The sequence below is a fragment of the Oncorhynchus kisutch genome, linkage group LG17, assembly GCF_002021735.2.
Source record: "Oncorhynchus kisutch isolate 150728-3 linkage group LG17, Okis_V2, whole genome shotgun sequence".
NCBI lineage: Eukaryota > Metazoa > Chordata > Actinopteri > Salmoniformes > Salmonidae > Oncorhynchus > Oncorhynchus kisutch.
Genome location: NC_034190.2, coordinates 61,767,422 through 61,790,238, shown reverse-complemented (window position 1 = coordinate 61,790,238; position 22,817 = coordinate 61,767,422). Strand labels below are relative to the sequence as shown.

The following is a 22,817-nucleotide window of genomic DNA, read 5'->3' as shown; positions in this document are numbered from 1 at the left end:
GTAATATTGAGAGTAAAAAAACTCTCAAAAAAACAGGAAAAATAAAACAGAATTCAGGAAAATACAGAATATAATTTTATGAAGCCCCTTTATAGTTGTTTATTAACCATTATCTTACCAGGTATATTGACAGAAAACACATATTTAGTACACCAAGAGTTGCAAGATAGAGGAGAAGAGAAGAATGTGCCTATTTGAAAGCTACTCTATACAATAACGTTTCATTTTTCAAAAGTAGTTCTCTATAAAAGTTTATAGACCCCTGGTCTATACACACAATTATATTTGTATTCCGGACTCTAGCATTGCTCGTTAAGATGTTTCTTAATTTCTTTCTTTTTGGATTATGTGCGTATTGTTTTGCATTGATAGGTATTATTACTGTACTGTTGGAGCCAGAAACAAGCATTTCGCTGCACCAGCGAGAACATCTACATGATTTGCAAGATAGCGCCGATAGAGATGGTCGCCTCGCTCCAGGTCCTTAGGAAACTCTGCAGTTATTTGTTTTTTTATGTATTATTTTATGTATTATGTCTTACGTTGGAAATCTCAAGTGCTAATACATATAGAAATTTGGCTTGTCACCAAAACACTCACAAACTTTTACAGATGCACAATCGAGGGCTGTATCTCCGTCTGGTACGGCGACTGCACCGTCCGCAACCACAAGACTTTCCAGAGGGTAATGCGGTCTGCACAACGCATCACCGGGGGCAAACTACCTGCCCTCCAGGACACCTACAGCACCCAATGTCACATGAAGGCCAAAAAGATCATCAAGGACAACAGCCACCCGAGCCACTGCCTGTTCACCCTGCTATCATCCAGAAGGCGAGGTCAGTACAGGTGCATCAAATCTGGGACCCGAGAGACTGAAAAACAGCTTCTATCTCAAGACCATCAGACTGTTAAACAGCCATCACTAACATAGAGAGGCTGCTGTCAACATACAGACTCAAATCCCTGGCCACTTTAATAAATGGACTTAATAAAGGTATCACTAGTCACCTTAAATAACACCACTTGTTAATGTTTATGTATTCTACATTACTCATCTCATATGTATATACTGTTCTATACCATCTACTGCATCTTGCCTATGCCTACCATTAGTCACTTTAAATAACACCACTTTAATCATGTTTATATATTCTACATCACTCATCTCATATGCATATACTGCTCTATACCATCTACTGCATCTTGCATATACTGCACGGCCATTGCTCATCCATATATTATTATGTGCATATTCTTATTCATCCCTTACATTTGTGTGTATAAGGTAGTTGTTGTGAATTTGTTAGATTTCTTGTTAGATATTACTGCATTGTCAGAACTAGAAGCACAAGCATTTCGCTACACTCGCATTAACATCTGCTAACCATGTGTATTTGACCAATAAAATTTGATTTGACCTGTGTACCCGATCTATAAACTTTGATTTGTGACACAAGTATCTCGTCATTATATCCATGATCTCTGGTATAACCTCTCAGTACCATATCATATGAAATCTCGCGATAGGATCGCACTCCAATCACTACGTAATGTGCCGTGCTGCTTCTGGCGGCGCTGGTGACAGTGCTGAAAGCTGTTGGGGTGAGTTTTGTTTATTTTACTAATTGAAAGTTACGATTATACAATAATATGAGATTATATTCAAGTTATAGCGATATAAAATCATTTTGAACCAAGTTTTTATATTTCAAAGCGTATAGGTGTGGTAGTGTTATCCGGTGTTTTTACTCGTCCTAAATCATACCGACACGTTACAGTACTGTGTAGCTAACGTTATCTATCTGGGGAGCTATTTTGGTAAACGTTTCGACGTAATTAATAACCTGTATAAACATGATCAATTGTTTAATGCCTACCGGTATCCTCGCGTTATGTTTGGCGTTAAACAAATTTGCTGAAGTGACAAACGAGCTGAACTCCATTTGTTATCTGGACTTGCACGAGTTTAGCAAGCGTTGGCTAGGTAGCCACAAGCTAGCGAATTTATCTGTCGCAGTTCCTTTGTTGTCCGGTGCCACACTACCAACTAATGCGCCTGCCCATCTTAAAATGTTAACCCTTGCGAAGTAAATGGGTTGTTGAAATTGGCACAATAGACATTGTTCGTTTCCACAATTACATGAATTAGGAACAAACCATTTAAATGTATGATTACCTAGCCAAGTGCTCGTAGTAAGTAACTGTTAGGGAAGTAAAGCTAACGCGTTGTTGGCTAGCTAATGTCAGCTAGTTAGCGTTTACCAAATATCTAACGTTAACTAGCCATTCGATGTAACCATTTGTTAACACCTCCATTTGTTTTGTAGTTAGCTTGCTAGCTAATTAGTGTCCGTTAAACTTAATCGGCTAGCTAGCAATGCAAACTAATGGCGTGGTGGCTAGTAGGCCACGTTACTGCATTACAAAGCGTGGTTGCTTGATGACAAATCACATGGCTGTACATAGTTATAGCTAATAGTACGCTGGTTGGTAATTAATGAATTGCTTGGTGTCAAACATTGTTCAACCAACAGGGACAGTTAAGTGAGTTTCGACTAGTAATAATGAACGACCTAGCTAGGTTGTCATGATCCATGAACGCTACAGTTCTAGCCAGCTAACGTTATCTAGCTGAGACGAGGCCGTGTACGTATTCTTGGTTGTTGCCAACTTTAGTATGCTTTACTGACATGAATTCAGAATTTGGTGAAACATCAAAACAATAGGTAACGTTAGCAAGTAAGATGACAAACAAAAGTTATGGGCTTCTGAACTCGACAATGTACGACCACCTATTTCAGAAATATGTTCTAAAAGGCCAGTCGTGGCCAGTGATTTTAGTGGGTGGGCACTGGTAGGCAAATGTTGATTTATGGCTGCGTCATGAGCAACTGAAAAGCACTTGCTCCCAAGTTGCTGTTTTGTTTTAACCATGTTGATATTCTTCATTGCTCTATTAAGCAAGAGTTGTTTTCTGAGTGAATGTTTTCCCCACTCTTTCAACCAACGTCACCCTATTACCAAGGGTGATTAAATTGCATACCATTCTTCAGTTTGACAGTACAGGTGTTGTCTCAACAAACCTTGCTAGGTGGTAGTTGTGCCAATCCATTGACAGCCTAAACACACAATGACATGTAAACAAACTGTCACTAATGGCAGTGTTGTCAAGATGTGAATTGAAATCCATAGAATGGCAGGGTGTTATAATGGTTATTTATGTAGATAAGTGGTATAAAGGGATCCATTATGATGGACTGTAAGTAAAAAAAAAAAGAAATTGTTTTCTCTGACACGGATTTCCAAGAGGTTCAATTTAGCACTGCTGTCCATAAACAACTGTAACCTGGATACCAAGTATGAGCTTTAAAGACCCATCCACACTATATTTGACCCCTTTCACAACATTTAGCACTCATTGTGACACAGCCATGACTCATTAGTTAAACTTTGTGGATGTGTCCCTGCTTCTTGTTACTGTGCAATGTCCTATACAGTTAAATGTTAGGATCAGTGTCTGAGCCTTTTGTCATGATCCACATTGCTCATAGAATTACACAGACCTAACTGGTTAGAAACTGACATGCATATCAGTACGGCCAATGGTATGCATAGGGACTTGTTTATCCGCAGGACTTCTAGTATCTAGTCAGCTGGCACTGTGTGCAGGGGCAGCTGAGGAAGGTCTATATTTAGGCCTGGGAGTCTGAGGGTGAAGAATCTGGAGTTCAATTCACATGAAAAGTGACCCAAGGCACTAGTCTACAGGTGGCTATAATGGTTTTTTATAGTGGTCTTGAATCTAGAAAGACTATTTAGAATGCTCTAATGCTAGCCCCTTAGTACTTTGTTGCAGTGTTTCCAACACATGATGTCCTAATTTATTGTCAACCTATGGGCTAATGGTACCACCACCATCATAAATGGTGACATATGTCTTTGATGGCACATTTATCAGGAGTCGTGCAATTTGCTCGTTTATTCAAATTAGTAGGTCATGTACATTGATAATGACTAAATCTGATTCATTTTAACTTCTTGATGCATCCATCCCATTAGCGGGATCATTCACGTCAACATCCAGCTAAATTGCACCGCGCCAAATTAAAATACTAAAAATATTTAATTTTCATGAAATCACAAGTGCAATATAGCAAAACACAGCGTAGCTTGTTGTTAATCCACCTGGCGTGTCAGATTTCAATAAAGCTTTTCGGCGAAAGCTAGCCTAGCATTTATGTAAAGAACATCTCTCTCAGTAGACAAAATATTAAAAACAGCTAGCCACCAAGTAGATTGGTCACGAAAGTCAGAAAAGCAATAAATTAAATCACTTACCTTTTGATCTTCGGCTGTTTGCACTCACGAGACTCCCAGCTACAAAATAAATGTTCCTTTTGTTCCATAAAGATTATTTTTTATATCCAAAATTTGTTTGGTGCGTTATGTTCAGAAATGCACTGGCGCGAGCGGTCACGACATCGTAGACAAATTCCAAATAGTATCCGTAATGTCCACAGAAACATGTCAAACGTTTTTTATAATCAAACCCCAGGTTGTTTTTTCAATATATAATCGATAATATATCAACTGGGACTTTAGCTTCGTCAATAGGAGAGAGACACAATGGCGGCTCCAAACTGTTGCGCAAGCAAAATTCTGGGGACACCTAGCTATACACTGACACGATGTGATCTTTCTCACTCATTTTTTCAAAATAAAAGCCTGAAACTATGTCTAAAGACTGTTCACTATATGGGGAAGCCGTAGGAAAAGGAATCTGGTTGATATCCCTTTAAATGGGGGGGGGGGGGGGGGAGGCAGGCATTCAATGGAACATGGAGCTTTCAAAATAGAGGCCACTTCCTGTTTGAATTTTCCTCTGGTTTTTGCCTGCAATATCAGTTCTGTTGTACTCAGACAATATTTTGACAGTTTTGGAAACTTTTGTGTTTTTCATCCTAATCTGACAATTATATACATATTCTAGATTCTGGGCAGTTAAATTTGGGTATGTTTTTCATCCAAAAATCAAACTTACTGCCCCCTACACTCAACAGGTTAAACTAATAGTGGATCTCTCTTTCTCAACAGTATGAAGTGAAACGGAACTGAATTTTTTTTTGTACCATACGCAACTGCTTCTTCAAGTTCAGATCACAACGAAGAAACAAATTCAAGAGAAAAATCCCGAAACGTACAGTCGCAACAACTCAAGGAAAGGATCACTTCAAAGGATAATCTAGAAGCAACTAAACTAAGAAAACACCAAAGACACAAGATACACACCTGCCCAATCGAAACACACTCAAGAGAAGCAATCCTTTGCCAACATTGCAAAACCGTGAAGATAACTGATCTGAGACCAGAAGTTTGTGCCTACTCAACAGCTTTGACAAAGCACACGTCCCAACGCTACTCCCAGCCGCCCTCATCCTCACCACCGACTCTACCCTGGGGTGCCTAGAGGGCTTCTATTTCTCCCCCCCCCCCCCAGTTCCTTTAACCATCCGATCTCCTACATCTATCTTTTCTTGCTCTGTTTATTTTGTTTTCAAGCACTATTGCACCTGCTTTTGCCTTTTAAAATATTTTTTCTCCCTTTTGCTTCATGCTACTCGTATCTAGAACTTGTGCAAGAAACCTGTAACAAATAAGTGTGAGATCTGCAAAGGCGTTCAAGACGACCAGAAGTTTCAAGACTCCAAATCAAGGTAGGTCCATTCTTTTTTTCTTTGTTTTACTTATTTCATAAATGTGTTGTGGTTTTGAATAACTTTGTTTCTTACGTTTCTTGTTTGTGTCTAGAAAGGCATCCTTTATATAAGCCCAGCCATGTCCAAATATAGTTGCATGTCAAATGTATTTACTTTGCATATACTTTGCTTTCACTTATCTACACATATCAAGGACTGATTTGATAGGACGCCATTAATAAATGCATTTGCAAACTACTGTAATGGTTTATCACATGGCATTTTATCTACAAATTGATGCTTGTTAAATTTGAAGTGGAACCAATTAAGAAAAAAACACACCGTTCCAGTCTGGTCCCCTGGTGTGCTGTCATAGGGCAGGAATGTGGAGATATATTTGTTATGATAATGAACACAAATAACCCACTAAATGTCCCAACAATTCTGCCATTGTACGTGTGCACATCCGCTACCATTTTAACTAAGGCGGGGAATATTGCCCCTTACCCAGATGGTCGTTTTTTGATATCATAAATAAACTTGCTTTTTTTGGTGCCAACATGCACAACGGCTCCCCTAATTTACTTGAGTGACTTGAATTTCAGATGCAGTTGGACTAACCATCCTGTACCTCAAATTATGACTGACCTTTGCGTCTACTTGAGAGGGCTGAATCATTCTTCAACTTGTTTTAGATAAATTGGTAACAAGAGAAATTAATTGCACTAACTCTAGTAGAGCGCTTTAGCACAGTTAAAGGCTTTTAGTGAGCCAGTCTTCCCTGCCATAGGCCTACTTCGTTATTGAAGTTTAGCAATCTTTCCTCTGCCTCTCTATCCTGCCCCTCTACCTGGTCATATCTAGCCTTTTCCCTTGTCTCCTCACACCCACAGACCTTTCCCTTAATTGTGACACTGTTCACTGGCTGACCTTTTTGCCTCCCCCTTTATTTATTTTTGTCCCTTTCCCATTTTCACCCTTGCAGACATCCAGAGGTGTATCATTGGGTGGTTGAGCAAAAAAATAACAAATCGAGGCAGTCAAGCAAACCAGTTATCAAGTACAACAAAGGGGTGGAGTTTGGCTTGAGTTTATGGAAAAATATGGGCAGCCCCTGGAAAGGCTTTGTTGAGTTTACCTTGCCCACGTCGCCACCTGCCGCGTTTATTAGCGCTGACCTGAGCAGCACCTCCCCCATCGGACTCAGCCTGTCACCATACGGCCGATCCGTAAGTTCCATCTTCCCCACCACCTCCCTCCGTCTCCCCCCCATCGAACACCCATTCACCCTCCTTGCCCTACCTCTCTCTGCTCTGACTGGCCTTACCTTTCCATTCCTCGGGGCTCCGAGACTAGCCTCTGCTCAGGTGCAGTCAAGCAGTTACAGGTTGGTCTAAAGGTTACTTGGGATTTGGTTATGTTTCAAATGTGCTTTTACCCACCACAATTTAAGGCTGTAAATGCTGTGTGCCATGCCTCATGTCACCTGAAATTAGTGGTGTGGGATATGATTAGTGCTGCTAATTTGTCTAATGTAGGCAATATAAACAAACTGAAGTTTGTTTTTGTCTTAGTGATCTAGTACAGGCAAAGGAAAACAATGGGCGTTTATGATTTCTCAACGCCGATACCGATTTATTGGAGGGCAAAAAAAACACACATTTTTGTAATAATGACAATTGCAACAATACTCAACTCTATTTAGTCTCAAATAACATGAGAACATATGTTAAAATGAACCACCAGCTTTCATGGGTCTTCAATGTTCCCAGTTAAGAAGTTTTAGAACACACACAGCTCTGAAGTGACAATGATACTGAAGAGTCTGCTTAGGAGACAAATACTCTCAACTGTTTGAATAAAAATAGTTTAAGTTACCTGTGATGAATGTTAAAAACAAAAACACATTTCTATATGCAGGAAATCCTATTTTTATAATGGGCATGGTAAGAATTGACTACCAAAGTTCGAGTCATAATTCCCATGACACCTTCTAGCAAAATCTGAAAAGCGGTTCCTTCATTCATTTATTCCGTAGGATATTTTTAGATTCACTTAAAATAAGGTCTGTGTAGGCTTACACCAATTTTATAACTGTGTAGATATCCATAGGACAAGGTAACTCTGCTCAATATTGGCTAAATATAAGCGAAGATCATATTTTTTGTGTAGTGGATTTATGAAAATATGTTGACAAATGTTACCTTGTCCGAGTGAGATTTACACGGGTATCAAAACACGGAGGCGGTTTAAGCCTGCACGAAACACAGACCTTATTTGAAGTAGATCAAGACCTTCTCTATGGAAGACATGAACGGTAAAATAACAAAGGAACCCCTTTCAAGTTCAGCCGCAAGTTATTACAGGAATTATAACACGTCGACTATTTCTCTCTAAACCATATACCTTTGACTATTACGAGCCTGCTGCTGCCGACCACCCTTAAAGTCTGACTGCTCTATCAAATATCAAATCATAGACTTACCCTGACTCTGCGTGCAATAAACGCAATAGGTGACACAATTTCACCTGGTTAATATTCCCTGCTAACCTGGATTTCTTTTAGCTAAATATGCAGGTTTAAAAAATATACTTGTGTATTGATTTTAAAGGCATTGATGTTTATGGTTAAGTACACATTGGAGCAACGACAGTCTATTGATTGTTTTTTTATAAGATATGTTTAATGCTAGCTAGCAACTTACCTTGGCTTCTACTGCATTCGCGTAACAGGCAGGCTCCTCATGGAGTGCAATGTAATCAGGTGGTTAGAGTGTTGGACTAGTTTACTGTAAGTTTGCTAGATTGGATTCCCTGAGCCGACAAGGTAAAAATCTGTCTTTCTGCCTCCTAGGCCGTCATTGAAAATAAGAATGTGTTCTTACCTGACTTGCCTAGTTAAATAAAGGTGTGAACAACAAAAAAATCTGCTTGAAATCGGCCCTAATTAATCGGTCGACCTCTAGAGTGTAATGTAACATGAAGTGAGAATAAAGGGTGACTTTAAAATATATTTTTTCGTGACCTACAAAGCAGGATTCTGATGCAGAGGTGAAGAAAATACTATTGATTTTCTGTTTTTTTACGAAAGCAAAATGTGTTTTTGGTTGAGTCAATTATACCATGCCCATTTCAAATTTCACTGCTTTGTCAAGTTAGCTGGTTAACTCATTGATCCTGCTTTGTAGTACACCCCTCAGGTGACGTTAATGCTCAAAATAATGTTCCCAGTAGGAACTTGACAAAACGATTTATACAATGTCAGTTTGACATTTTTCCCAATTAATAACTAGACTGAAATAAGCTATGGTAGGCTAGTTTGTAAGACGAGTTGATTTTAAACTGTTTCCCCGATGCCTGGTGCCGTTCAATGTCGCTTAGTCTGGAATCTTAATTATCGAACCAGCAAATGGGATTATTCATCCCTTTAAGGACAGACCACTCAATCCACTAACTTCTGGGAATTTCAACTTTCAACATTGATGCTATGCTAGTAAGGGACCTAACAGATGAGGCTGCTCTGGGACCCTTCATGTACCCACTATCATCTTACTGTGTAGACATGCTTCTGTCTAAACTGTCTTTCACATCAGCACTTTCTGATTCTGTCAAATCTTATTTTAACAGTAATTCAGGCAATAATGATAACTTAAAATGTTACATGACCACCTTTCTCAACGCTTTGTTCCATTCCGTCAGATGTTGATGGCAAATGTTTAGTTTTACTGATCAGGCTGATTATTGTAGGTGTTTCAAAGACTACCTCGCCTGGACATTAACCCCTCCCATTTTAGTGTTGTAGAGCCAAACAGCACATACAATTCCATCCATAATACTAGATGCTAGGTCTCTGCTAATAACTTAATTTCTGAGTTTCTCTTATGGAATTAGGATTCCCACGGTCAGTATCGATCTGTTTTTATTTTTATTATTACTTGCCCCTCACTTTTACAATTGGTGTAAGAAAATAACTTAAAAGACCTAGAAAGCTACAGTGAAATGGAATGAGAACACATGAGCAAAACCACAGCGCCAAGTATCTGAATCTCCAAATCACCCTTTGACCCCCCCCCCCCAACAGTGTTTCCCAGTCCCGACCCCACTGTTGGATATGGAGAGGGTGCACTCCGAACCCCCTTTGGCACGTAATACTGCTCCTTCCACCTCTGCGGTGGCTATCCCCCGCTCCTTCTCTGTCTCCCACAAAAAACACAAGCGGACCCCCCTGTATCAGAGATCAGTAAGTGGGCATGTTGTGTGGGAATCGCATCAGTTGCACCCACAGTGGTAATGACTGCCAGGGGGATGTTAGCTAACCGCATGGTTTGTTTTGCAGTGGCTCTTGATTACTTTGAGGGAGATAAATTAATGAACATTTGGCTCTGTGAAGTCTTATTGTAGCACCCAGTTGCAATGGTTTTGTAGTAGGTTTGGATAAAGATTAAGTCCTATAACAATTGTTTTTGCATGTATGATGTTCCCAACTTTGTCAATCCAGGGGGGCTTGTTTATTTTAGTTGCAATAGTTACTGAGTGAATAGAAGTGGAGGATTCTCTTGAGCCAACTAGAAATAACTATACAGTGTGGCCTTTATTGGTAGTGAATGGTCTGAATCAACATAAAAACCATCTGGGGTTGGCCAACTGTGCTCACCGGCATTCAGAGAAATGGTCAGAACACCAGAAAGCTCTTTTGATTAGTCTCTCCAAACTTTGGTTCAACCATTAGTCAGGAAACACAATTTAATGGATTGTGTGTAAATTAAATCTTATTGATGTATGTGGGAGTTTCATTTGTGAAAGATAATTGTTCTATCATATACATTTACACAATCCCACTCATAAACTCATCTGCTCATGTTCAATGTTCAGAGCTGTATTTTGTCAGCCTTTTTTAATTTTATTTTTCTAAAATAATGTCTGTTCTTGTTCTGCTCAGATGAGTTTTGACCCTGGCATGCTCCACAACAACGGGCACACGGCGTTTGCCAACGGCACGGCGGCGGGCATCAGGGAGACTGGAGTGGTGGAGAAGCTGCTCACCTCCTACGGGTTCATCCAGTGCTCAGAGCGGCAGGCGCGCCTCTTCTTTCACTGCTCCCAGTACAACGGCAACCTGCAGGAGCTCAAGATAGGAGGTGAGTCCAGTGCTGCTTCTAGTCATTTAGTCTCATCCACCAGCCTTGTACTGAACAACACAAGCTTTTAGGGGTGGTTTCCCCAGACACAGATTAATCCTGGACTAAACCTTTTCAAATGAGATTCTCCTTGAGACTAGGATTAATCTGTCTGGGGATACTCCACATAATGTTTATCTGGACAAAAATGAGAATTCCTTTAAAAAAACAATCATTTTGGCTAAGTGGTAACAACAGATTTCTGTCCTGGTCTCTTCACAAGCTACTGTGGGCAGCTTTTAAGTCGATTGACCTCCATGAATGTCCGGTCAGCATTTGGTGTCAAACGCATTTTTTCACAACCCGTTTTCTTCCTTCTCTCTTCCCCTCTGCCTCTCCAGATGATGTGGAGTTTGAAGTGTCCTCAGACAGGCGCACTGGCAAGCCCATAGCAGTGAAGCTGCTTAAGATCAAACCAGAGGTGCTTCCAGAGGAGCGCATCTCGGGCCAGGTGGGGCCAGACTCGCACGCCTCTCCCTTTACTGTGCTGCATGGTTATATTCATCCAGTTAAGGAACACCATTTTACTTTTGGTTCTGTTTTTGTCCCTGTCACCTCAATGTCGGTGTTTGTTTGTCAGTTGGGTGTATGTTCAAGCTCATTGTGAATCTTTAAAATAATTTTTGTTTATTAATAGTTTCATAGATGTGTAATTCTTAATACGAACCCCACCCCTCTGATTTTAAATCCACAATTTTATTGTTATTTATGTTGGCCGTGGTCTGTTTATCTGAAATGCTAGGAATATTGTCTGTTTCCATGGAGATTTACAATGGGCTTGACTGTCCTGGACATACATGTTGTGTGGTGATGGTGTTCACGGGTGGAGGTGGGATTTGACGTTTAAACAAAACAGCCTAAATCTTTCTCTAAAGTTCTGCCTAAATTAAGTTGAAGGCTTATTTTCAAAGGAGTGCCAAATTAATTCAGTAAATTGAATAGGTTTGATTGGCTGTAATATTTTGATAGCCATTGTTTTATTAGCCTTTTCTTTAAATGGCCTTCACTCATTCAAATGAAGAAATTTGGCATTTCAAGCATTTCACATCTCATGCAGTAGTGTCTACATTGATATACTTTTGAAAATCAACCAGTTTGTTTCCACAGAATGATTGATTGTAATTTCCTTATTTAGGTGCACTGATTTATAGTAAGGCAATCGTGTTGAATCACCCAAATGCCATTCTTAACCATCTCCCCCTGTGGTTGTTGCTGTCTTTTAGGTTGTCTCAGCGATTCCCACTCACCTGGATGGCAAATCTGCACCGGGGCAGGTGCCCACTGGCAGTGTGTGTTACGAGAGAAACGGGGTAAGACTGTCAAATGGCCTGTAGAAAGATACTTTTCATGACAAGGCTGGTAGTCAATGTAATGTAAAGTATGGATTCCTTCCCACGCAGGAGGTGTTTTACCTGACCTACACCCCGGATGACATAGAAGGAAACATGCACCTGGACACGGGAGACAAAGTCAGCTTCTACATGGAAACCAACAAGCAGTGAGTTGTTTTTCAAGTGTCTTATTGTTTCACAATTTAAAATGTTTTGATTGCATACTACCGTAGCCTTTTCCTCATGGTATATTCTGTGTTTCAGCACTGGTGCAGTCAGTGCGCACAACATCGTCCTGGTTAAGAAGAAACAGATGAGGTGCCAGGGGGTTGTCTGTGCCACCAAGGTAGAGCCTTGTGGATCCCTGGCTGGACATTGGCTACTGTATGTGCCTGATTATAATCTAATCTAATCTATAACCCTTCTGTCTGGTAGGAGGCCTTTGGGTTCATTGAGAGGGCTGACGTGGTGAAGGAGATCTTCTTCCACTACAGCGAGTTCAAGGGTGACCTGGAGGCCCTACAGGCCGGCGACGACGTGGAGTTCACCATCAAAGAGAGAAACGTAGGTGGCATCACATGGAACCGTTCTGGCTAGCCAACTCTAGTGACTCGTTCTAGTGGCTTGCAAAAGTATAGAATATGAGGCCAGTATTGGAATCAAGTTATTCTTATGTTAGGGACTCAACTTGTCAAATCAAGCAATGGCTGTTTAATGACAGTCTGTTCAACAGAAATTACTCCTGCTCATGTATACATTCTGAATACATATTGATGCCATGAGCCTGTAAATATGGAATAGAATGTCGTAATGGAAAGGAAAAGAGCAACATTGAAGTAGCTAAAGCATTTATGGCGTTACGGTGTCTGCAGATGTCAGGGCATTCATACTACTTGCGTTTTGTGGAGCTAAGCTGTGTTTACACATGCTCTTCCACTTAGCGTCAACTAATCATCTCAATGCGGTGCTATATGGAGCCCTCTGCATTGTTACAAAATTTGGGAGGTGCATGGCGTCGCCGTATGGAGCTCGATTTGGCCTCCGCAATTGCGTTAGACCCTCTGTACAGAGCCTTTAGACCACATTGCCGAATCAAGCATAAATCGGCTATAAAGCATTGTTTTTTTCTCTAGGGGAAAGAGGTGGCCACCGACGTGAGGCTGCTCGCCCAGGGAACAGTCATATTTGAAGACATCAGCATTGAGCAGTTTGAAGGCACTGTCGTCAAAGTCATCCCTAAAGTTCCAACCAAGAACCAGGTCCGCAACTTACGAGATGCCTGCATACTCAGAATTAACCTGAGCTTGGTTTTTACTGAATCCTGGATTATTTGTATTGTTCCTCCCAATCTTTTAGAATGATCCGCTCCCAGGCCGCATCTGTGCTAGGATCAGCTTCACGGACAAGGAGCTCCTTTTCGGCGAGAAGGATACCAAGTCCAAGGTGACCCTGCTGGAGGGCGACCATGTGCAGTTCAACATCTCAACAGACCGCAGGGACAAGCTGGAGCGGGCCACCAACATCGACATCCTGCCTGACACCTTCCACTTCACTAAGGAGTCCCGTGAGATGGTAAGGACCATGAGGAGATCTATGGTACGCTCACATGTTCATTTGAGGAAGCTTTTTGTGGAGTTTAGTCAATGAATATGGCAACCTGAAATTTGCATTCCTAAAATGGATTTAATATTCCAAACTGTTGTTATCTATTAAATGGAAGAGCGTAAACCTACAGTCCCGAATGAAAGGGAAGGATTGGCATTTTATCTGCAGTGCACTGTTTCTTTAATCTCGGTTAACTCGCAAGTAAAATCAAAGCACACAGTGAAGCAGTTTAAGGGCTGCTTTCGCCCAATTCTGATACGTCCATATAATTAGTGATGAAAACACAAGGATCGGGAAACTAATGCAGCTCGTAAACTCATGCATCCCATTCAGTCCCAGCAGATTCTTCAGTCTACATGCAGAGTCGACGGCATCTCTGCTGTGTGTTAACGGCTCTCTGTCCTATAGGGTGTGATCGCTGCAATGCGTGACGGCTTTGGCTTCATCAAGTGTGTAGACCGGGACGCCAGGATGTTCTTTCACTTTAGCGAGGTGCTGGAGGAGGGCCAGCTGCACATCTCTGATGAAGTCGAGTTCACAGTTGTGCCCGTGAGTCCAGAGAGAACGCCCATGGTCCGTTTTTTCAATATACAATTGCTGTCTTTAAAATTCCTTTCATCTCACCTTCCCTCTTTTTCTCTGTCAATCTTCCAAGGCTGTTAGTTTAGTGGGAAACTCTTGATTTTGAAATGAACATCCAGTAAATTCTTATAAATATTAGGAAATCTCACTTTTGAACCCATTCACTTTTCCTAGGCACATTGTTTTCCAAATGTATTTTGATCTCTGTCTGGTTTGTATTGTGAGGCAGCCAATCTCAATGAGAGCATTATTGAACACCAACACACATTGAAACGGGTTTTTTCTCCCTCTCCTGTGCAGGACATGCTGTCTGCCCAGAGGAACCACGCGGTGCGCATCAAGAAGCTGCCCAAGGGCACAGTCTCCTTCCATACCCAGTCTGAGCAGCGCTTTGTGGGTGTGGTGGAGAAAGAGGCCACAGCAGCTATCACCAACAACAAGAGTGCCAGCCCCAGCAAGGCCAAAGAGAAGGTACGAAAGCACCCAGGGCAGCACATGGGAACCCACAGCGACATTGTCAACATTTGCCTTTTTTATTTTGACGGTACATGTTTGTCCTTCCCTGCCTGATCTTTCTTTGCCTTTTCTTTCCTCAACCCCTCCTAGTCTGATCAGTATCGAAATGTATAACTGCTCCGAGACCCGCACGCACACATTTCCCCTTACGATCAGGCATTTTTCAGCCCATTTAATTTGACTCCTTAGTTCTAATTCTCTGCTTTGCTTTCTCCTTTCACCCTTTCCCCCTCATGCTCCTTCTCTCCATTAGAAAAAAGACAAGGTAGGAGTTTTGTCTTTGCATGATGCCATCAAGTTGAACAATGCTAGATACATCTATCAGAATGTTTTCCTACTGGGTTGACACTGAGGCAAAGTACTAACCAATAATTTTGTCTCATGTTAGCTAGATATGACATTGACTTGCCAGACATTTTACGTGGCAACTGACAAATTCCCCTAGTTACCTTAATAAAATTAATCATGTATAGGTTTTTGCCCAATTGCTTAAATCAGTCTCATTTCCTAACCTTGCTCTTCACATTGCTGAAGACATACATATTGTAGTTGCCATGTATGCTCAAATGGGTAGACTAATTGTGCATATTTCTCAAGGGTAAAGTAGTAGAAAAGGTCAGTGGTGTTGTCTATGCCTGCTGAATGTGCTCCTCACCCCATGTTTGACTGTGGTTCCAGTCCATTCCTCTGTAAAAACATGTTATTCTCACCTTTGCAGTCTTGTAATTTACTTTACTAGTTCCTAAGGAGATATGGCATTTAACTAAGGCTGACTCCATTAACCTGTAGTGACGCCCTGCCCGTGAACGGGACCGTTATCATCTGACACTAATTAGCATAACGCAACAGACATAAATCTTCCTAGAAAATCTTCCTATTCATGAAAATCACAAGTGAAATATATTGGAACACAGCTTAGCCTTTTTTTTTGTTCTTTAAAAAAAAAATGTTACCCCCTTTTCTCCCCAATTTCTTAGTGTCCAATTGTTGTAGTAGCTACTATCTTGTCTCATCGCTACAACTCTCGTACAGGCTCGGGAGAGACGAAGGTTGAAAGTCATGCGTCCTCCGATACACAACCCAACCTAGCCGCACTGCCTCTTAACACAGCGCGTATCCAACCCGGAAGCCAGCCGCACCAATGTGTCGGAGGAAACACTGTGTACCTGGCAACCTTGGTTCGCGCACTGCGCCCGGCCCGCCACAGGAGTCGCTGGTGTGCGATGAGACAAGGACATCCCTACCGACCAAGCCCTCCCTAACCCGGACGACGCTTGGCCAATTGTGCGTCGCCCAACGGACCTCCCGGTTACGACAGAGCCTGGGCGCGAACCCAGGGTCTCTGAAGCTTAGCCTTTTGTTAATCACCCTGTCATCTCAGATTTTCAAAATATGCTTTACAGCCAACGCTACACAAGCATTTGTGTAAGTTTATTTTAGCCTAGCATAGCATTATGCCTTGCTAGCAGCAGGCAAACTTGTCACGGAAATCAGAAAAGCGATCAAATTATATCGTTTACCTTTGAACTTCAGATGTTTTCACTCACGGGACTCCCAGGTAGACAGCCAAAGTTAATTTTCCCAAAATATTATTTTTGTAGGCGAAATAGCTCCGTTCTTCACGTTTGGCTGAGAAATCGCCCGGAAATTGCGGTCACCACAACACGGAAAAATATTCCAAATTAGCTCCATAATATCGACAGAAACATGGCAAACGTTGTTTAGAATCCATCCTCAAGGTGTTTTTCTAATATCTATTCGATAATATATCCGTCGGGACAATTCCTTTTTCTCTAGGACCGATTGGAGTAATGGCTACCTCTGCACTTTACGCGAGAATCTCTCTCGGAGCTACCATGTGACCACTTACGCAATGTGCCTCCATACGGCTATTCTTCAACAGAAATGCATAAAACTACGTCACAATGCTGTAGACACCTGGAAGAATACGTAGAAAGCGTAAGCTCGTTGATGGTACATTCACAGCCATATAGGGAGTAATTGGAACGCAGCGCTTTCAAAACCTGGGGCACTTCCGGATTGGATTTTTCTCAGGCTTTTGCCTGCAACATCAGTTCTGTTATACTCACAGACAATATCTTTACAGTTTTGGAAACGTTAGTGTTTTCTATCCAAAGCTGTCAATTATATGCATATTCTAGCATGTTTTCCTGACAAAATATCCCATTTAAAACGGTAATGTTTTTTTTCTTCCAAAAATGAAAATACTGCCCCCTAACACCAAGAGGTCAACTGTTTGGTCTATAGGCTTTTGGTCGACCAAGATTTCTTTAGTTGAGCAGTAGCTAAAAAAATATATATCTTAGGATCATTATCAAAAATGTTGATTTATTACTTATACAAATGTGCTACTACTACTTTTGGCCATAACACCACCAATTCTACAGTGACACCTCAAACCCACCAATGACAATTTTAATACTGAGGGGTTGCAATGCCGATCGGTTGAAGATCCTGCTTGCTGCCGGTTTGTTTAATAGCCATTTTATTCCGTGAGCACCAAGCCTCACGTAACCACAACACGTCGGATAAACAAGTTCAGAAATGTAGCTGTTTTTTAAGCTTTGCTGTGCTGTAATAATGGCTTTACATCTTTGTTTTGTTAGTATAGCCTCTCTGGTTTTATTTACTGTAACTGTTCCAAATTGTCTGAAAAATATGAATAATAAGCCGTGTGATCTCTATTGTGACTAATAACTAATGTCATTATCATTAAGCGCTTTCAAGCTTCTTCGATTTAAAATAACACAGCCACCCTTAAATAATTAGCGTAAATAATAAATAAACCATTCAAATTTGGAAAAAATTGCATTCACAAACGAATGTGACTGTCTTTAATCTTTGCTGTAATAACGGATTTACCCCAAAAAGTTGGACTGGTACGCATAATTGTATTCAGTGTTCACTTTGTTCTAAACGGTCAGGGAAATTATATTGTAATCGAACAGCACCTGTTTGGCACACATATGTACACAGCGCTTGCGCCTTAACTTCTTGATCTCCAATATTTTCCACAACTTGTCAAATTTATTCCGCACATCTAACTTCCCCTTTACTTCCTGAGCAACCAGTAAACATTCCCCCATTTGAGTGCATCTGTTTCGACGTTACGGTGTTCTGAGTTTATAACCAATTTGTTGATGTGATTGATTGTTCTATAGGCCAGGCCATATTGGTCACGTGCATGTGACATAGGTGTCATGTAAGGGTTCAGGGAATGTTTTCCCTAAAGAAATTAGGGATTTCAGTAACATGACTTGAGTCAGAATTGGCTGTGATTGTTACAGCAATGTGGACAGCGCAAAAACACTTTCTCCTTAACTGCATTTTTTGGGTTAAGGGCTCGTAAGTAAGCATTTCACTGTTTGTATTTGTCACATGCACCAAATACAAGCTAATTTGTTCTGTGGTGGTCACCGCAGCAGGGAGGAGAGAATGGGTGCTTGTCACTGGCTAAAATATATATATATATATATATTGTTTTTTTAACACAGCGCAGCAAGTCTGAGCCATGCCCTGCACAATCAAATCAATTGCATTCGTACTCCCTCGTCATTTGTCTTAATTATTGAATAATTGTGCTTAAAGCATCAGACAAGCTCAGTGCGTTTAGTTGATTTAATTGGTTGAAAGAACAACTCGGGTTTTCTTTTTTGGGGGGGGGGGGGGGGGGTACAGCCCTACATTTAACACTGCTTGTACAAAGGTGTTGATTTCAAACACTAGTCAATGATAACGAGGTGCATCACACATTCCAAAGCACATCTTGGTGCCAGTCATCTGAACTTTTAGCTTTAACAAGAAGTTGCTACTGCTGTTCATCTGATATACTCCTAAACTTTTCAAATGCATCATTCCGCCCTTCCTCCTTTTGAAGTTACTACTGATGTGCACCGGCTTGGATGAACTAAAACATTATCCTACTCTTTTACTTTCAACTATCCAGCCTTGTCATATCAGTTATTTATTTTTGCCAGGCTGAATGCATTTTTCTGAAGTATTAGAATGTGTCCTAATGCTCAGCAGTGGTGTTATCCACTTGTAACAGTTGAATGCCTGATTTCTGGAGAGGAGTGCAGTAGCCAGCCTTTGACTGGAACTGTCAGTCTAATCCATTTTATGATGTCTGTCCTCATGTAGGAAGCAGAAGAGGGAGTGATTTCTTATGAGGACTGTGGAGTGAAACTGACTGTGTCGTACCACGTCAAAGATCTGGAGGGAGCTACCCAGCCACAGGCAGGAGACAAGGTACTGAAAACCAAACAAGTTCACACTGGCTCAAACTTGCTTTGTTGAAATGGCAATTTACCAAACCCCAAAGAGAGAATGAGTTGGCTCTGTTTTCATGTGCTGTAAATTCAACCTTGTCCTCTAGGTGGAGTTCTCCATCAATGAGGTAAAGAGGACGGGCCAACAGAGCGCTGTCACCATCAAGATCCTCAACCGCACCGTCAACACCAAGAGGCTGCTGGGATACATTGCCACCCTGAAAGACAACTTTGGCTTCATAGAGACAGCCAATCACGATCAAGAGATTTTCTTTCATTACAGGTACAACTATTCAACACATGCAAGCTAGTATAAAATGTTGGTTGGTGTGACATTAGATCTGTCCAAAAAAGATCTGCCCCATGTTTTTCATGCTGCCTGGTTGTTCCTGCTGCCTGTTTGTTCCAGTGAGCTGTGTGGAGACTTGGAGAACCTGGAGCTGGGCGACACTGTGGAATATACCCTGTCCAAGGGCAAAGGAAACAAAGTCAGCGCTGAGAAGGTTACTAAGGTGGTAGCAGGTAGGCAGTGAAATGCTTTATTGTTTGAGTTTGCACCACAATCAGTTCTATAGTGAAGCATTTATGTATCAACCTTCAAAGTGAGTATGCTGATGGTGTTCTGTTATTGCAGTGAATGGTGTGGGGCAGGATGTTGGTGAGACAGTGATGTTGGGGAAAGTGGTGCGCCCTCTGCGCAGTGTGGACCCGTCCCAGACAGAGTACCAGGGGCTCATTGAGCTCTTGGAGGAAGGTAAGTCACCACTGGCAGTGGAGGTTTATGTCCAAGTCAATTGAATGTTTTTACTAATGCACTTACTCTATAATAACCAAATGGCTAAATTGATAGTTCCTCTTCTCCCCACCTGTACCCATTCAGATGGCACTAAGTGCCAGAATTACTCCTTTGGCATCGTGGGCATGGCGAACAAGGCAGACTGTCTGCAGAAAGGCGAGATGGTGAAGTTCCAGCTGTGCACAGTGGCTCAGACAGGACAGAAGATGGCCTGCAACGTTGTCCCCCAACGTAAAGCCCTGGTGGAGTGCGTCAAGGACCAGGTATCTGATCATGCTTGTCAACATTTTTGGCGATGGACATGATTAAATTGCCTTTCAAAATTGAACTGAAAGATTCTGTGGTTTATTTAAGTATGTATGGTAAGTAACCCAAACATTAAGTAATTAGAATGTTTAATTTGTTTTGGGACTTTCTCACTATGCAAGGTATTGGTGTGGCTACCTATGAGCGCTATGCCTATTCATTCTGTAATGTCTTGTCTCCCCAGTTTGGTTTTATCACGTATGAAGTTGGCGAGAGTAAGAAGCTGTTTTTCCATGTCAAAGAGGTGCATGATGGCTTGGAGCTCCAGACCGGGGATGAGGTGGAGTTCTCAGTCATCCTCAACCAACGCACAGGGAAATGTAGTGCCTGCAACGTGCGCAGAGTTAGGTAAATACTGCAGGGGGGGTGTACTATTACCATGAAGTAGGGTAAAATGTTCGGAAATGGAAGTATTACCTCAACTTAGCCAATAATGATGCCCGTTTTCTTGATGGCAACCAAAGTCAATGGAACTGAATAAGTGAAATTGGATTTCTAGCCCCCGCATTTACTAATTGTGTCTCATTTATGACCCAGTTATCCTAAACCTAGACAGTATATTGTTGGTTAAAAAAGCCCTCTTGTTTCTCTACCCCCACAGTGAAGGGCCTAAACCGGTGGCAACCCCCCGTCCTGATCGCTTGGTCAACCGGCTCAAGAGCATCACCCTGGATGACGCTAGTGCCCCCCGCCTAGTTATTGTGAGACAGCCCCGCGGCCCTGACAATTCAAAGGTACGCACATTTGAACACGTAATGCTAACTTCCAGCAAGAATTTTGATGAATATAATAATATATAATAAGTTCTGATGTGTACACTTTGTTTTTATCTATAAAGTGTGTTGATTTTATTATTACTGGTCTACTTTATTTTGTACACAGGGCTTCAATGTGGAGAGGAAGACCCGTCAACCGGGTGTCATAGACTGAGCAGTATATAACCCTTCCCATCTGACTAGGTGGGCCCTGATTTAGAAATGCAACTTGAGAATGGATGACAACAATGGAAAGGGATTTTTGCTGTCTTGTGGACACATGCTCCTACACACACTCTTGATACACACAGAGAAATAAGCATGTGTAACCCCTCCATGTTCCATCACCTGCAAGGGAACCCTCATTCCATTTGTTCTCTGCTGCCCATGTATGATGTACTTGATACAGTTTCGTACTGCAGTATACAAGGTGGGATCTCTCTTCCGAGTGTGTGCGCGTGTGACCGTTGTGCATAAGGTGTTTTTAGAAATGATAGAAGTTAGAGGAATTTGTTTTGGGGGTTTCTGTGCGTTTAGAATCAGTGACGGTTGCGTGGCAGTGTCTTGTCCCATCTGCCTAATTGTCTGGAATTCTGCACCTGCAACCAGTTGTGTGGGCATGTATTAGAGCTCATCTGCTTCTTTTCCTCCATTGTTCTCCCTCATTTAAAGGCAACTAAATGATTATCATTTGCCAGTGGTTTTCACTATGCTTTCCTTACAAAATGCATAAAGCAAAGTTCCCTCCATAAGGAGGGTGATGTTTCTCATGTGTGGACTAAAACAGAGGCTACTTCTCTGCTCGGTTTTTTTGAGCAGTTTTTTAAACTCTTTATCCAAGAGCTGGAGTGAAAGCATGGTGTTGTGTTGTCTGTGAATGTTTAAGTGGCTATGATTTGGATTTACTTTCACAAATCTGGAGCCTTTAAATACCTTTTCGCTATTAACACGCTTTGTAAGCAATTTCCCCAGGTGCAGAATTCCTAATGGCATCTTATATCGAGCAGTTTTATACTATGTACTTTATTTTTTTGCACCTCCTTTGCTTTTTTGTTTCATTGATGTAAGAATACGGTGCCTAAACTACAAAAACAAAAAAAATTGACATATCCTCTGTCCCCAGCCCAACTGCCAAAATATGAAGAAAGGATGGCTTTTTATTCCCAGTAGAAATAATACTGATCTGCATCCCAAATACCTGTTGGTTGAAATATACTGTATGTAATGTGTGCATTTTTTTTCTTAGTGAAAGATTAAACATCACAATATAACAAAAATACATTTTAACTTCAGTAAAAAAAGAGCGGGGTAACAAAGCATTAAAATGAAGTTGTGTCTTAAGGATCAGGATATCTATTGTGCTCTGGCGGTGTTGGAGGGTGATCTGTTGTGCCTGTACGCACTTACGGCAGTTAGAGACTATTTAAACTCTGGAGATCACTGGGTTGATCCTGAACTGCACAGGCGCTCCTATGTACTTTTGTTAATGGTCTTGAATGAAGCAATTGAATTAAAGTTTTATGAAAATCATATTGTGTTAATTTATTTGAAAGAACATCCAGGCAGTTATTTGTTCCTTTAAATTCCATGCAGTTTAAAGAAACTAATTTATTCAAGATGGCAACAAGAGACCTGTCTTGAAACGGTGCAGTGAAAAATAAATGCTGTCCTTACTTTCCAACAAAAATGTGCCTGAACAGTGGAGCAAATAAGATGGGAAAAGCTATTCAGCAACTTTTGAAAGGACAATAGATGCTTGCT

At 41.3% G+C, this 22,817-nt stretch overlaps 1 protein-coding gene across 50 annotated transcripts; it reads left to right on the top strand.

Moving 5' to 3' along the window:
• The first annotated feature begins 1,486 nt into the window (after positions 1–1,486).
• Positions 1,487–22,586, top strand: LOC109908055 (cold shock domain-containing protein E1-like). Of its 50 annotated transcripts, XM_020506463.2 has the most exons (24): positions 1,487–1,605; positions 5,098–5,462; positions 5,632–5,717; positions 6,685–6,928; positions 9,781–9,939; positions 10,639–10,837; positions 11,218–11,384; positions 12,100–12,186; positions 12,256–12,374; positions 12,472–12,553; positions 12,643–12,771; positions 13,341–13,466; positions 13,564–13,803; positions 14,221–14,385; positions 14,695–14,865; positions 15,164–15,175; positions 19,072–19,179; positions 19,307–19,482; positions 19,609–19,721; positions 19,834–19,953; positions 20,080–20,258; positions 20,486–20,649; positions 20,903–21,035; positions 21,184–22,586. In XM_020506463.2, exons 4-24 carry the CDS (start codon positions 6,803–6,805, stop codon positions 21,229–21,231), a joined length of 2,823 nt encoding a protein of 940 aa, XP_020362052.1. In that variant the 5' UTR covers positions 1,487–1,605; positions 5,098–5,462; positions 5,632–5,717; positions 6,685–6,802; the 3' UTR covers positions 21,232–22,586. The 50 variants fall into 50 exon arrangements, with proteins under 50 accessions (XP_020362052.1, XP_031650136.1, XP_031650138.1 ...); XM_031794276.1 differs by lacking the exon at positions 6,685–6,928; XM_031794278.1 differs by lacking the exon at positions 9,781–9,939 and having other exon boundaries at positions 12,277–12,374.
• The last annotated feature ends 231 nt before the right edge of the window (positions 22,587–22,817 follow it).

Bases quoted from the DNA above. Each gene is read 5' to 3' on its own strand.
- LOC109908055 (XM_020506463.2), top strand. From the start codon at position 6,803: ATGGGCAGCCCCTGGAAAGGCTTTGTTGAGTTTACCTTGCCCACGTCG. The intron at 11,385-12,099 runs GTTAAGGAACAC...GCTGTCTTTTAG, and splicing joins TGCATGGTTATATTCATCCA to GTTGTCTCAGCGATTCCCAC. The intron at 19,954-20,079 runs GTAAGTCACCAC...GTACCCATTCAG, and splicing joins CATTGAGCTCTTGGAGGAAG to ATGGCACTAAGTGCCAGAAT.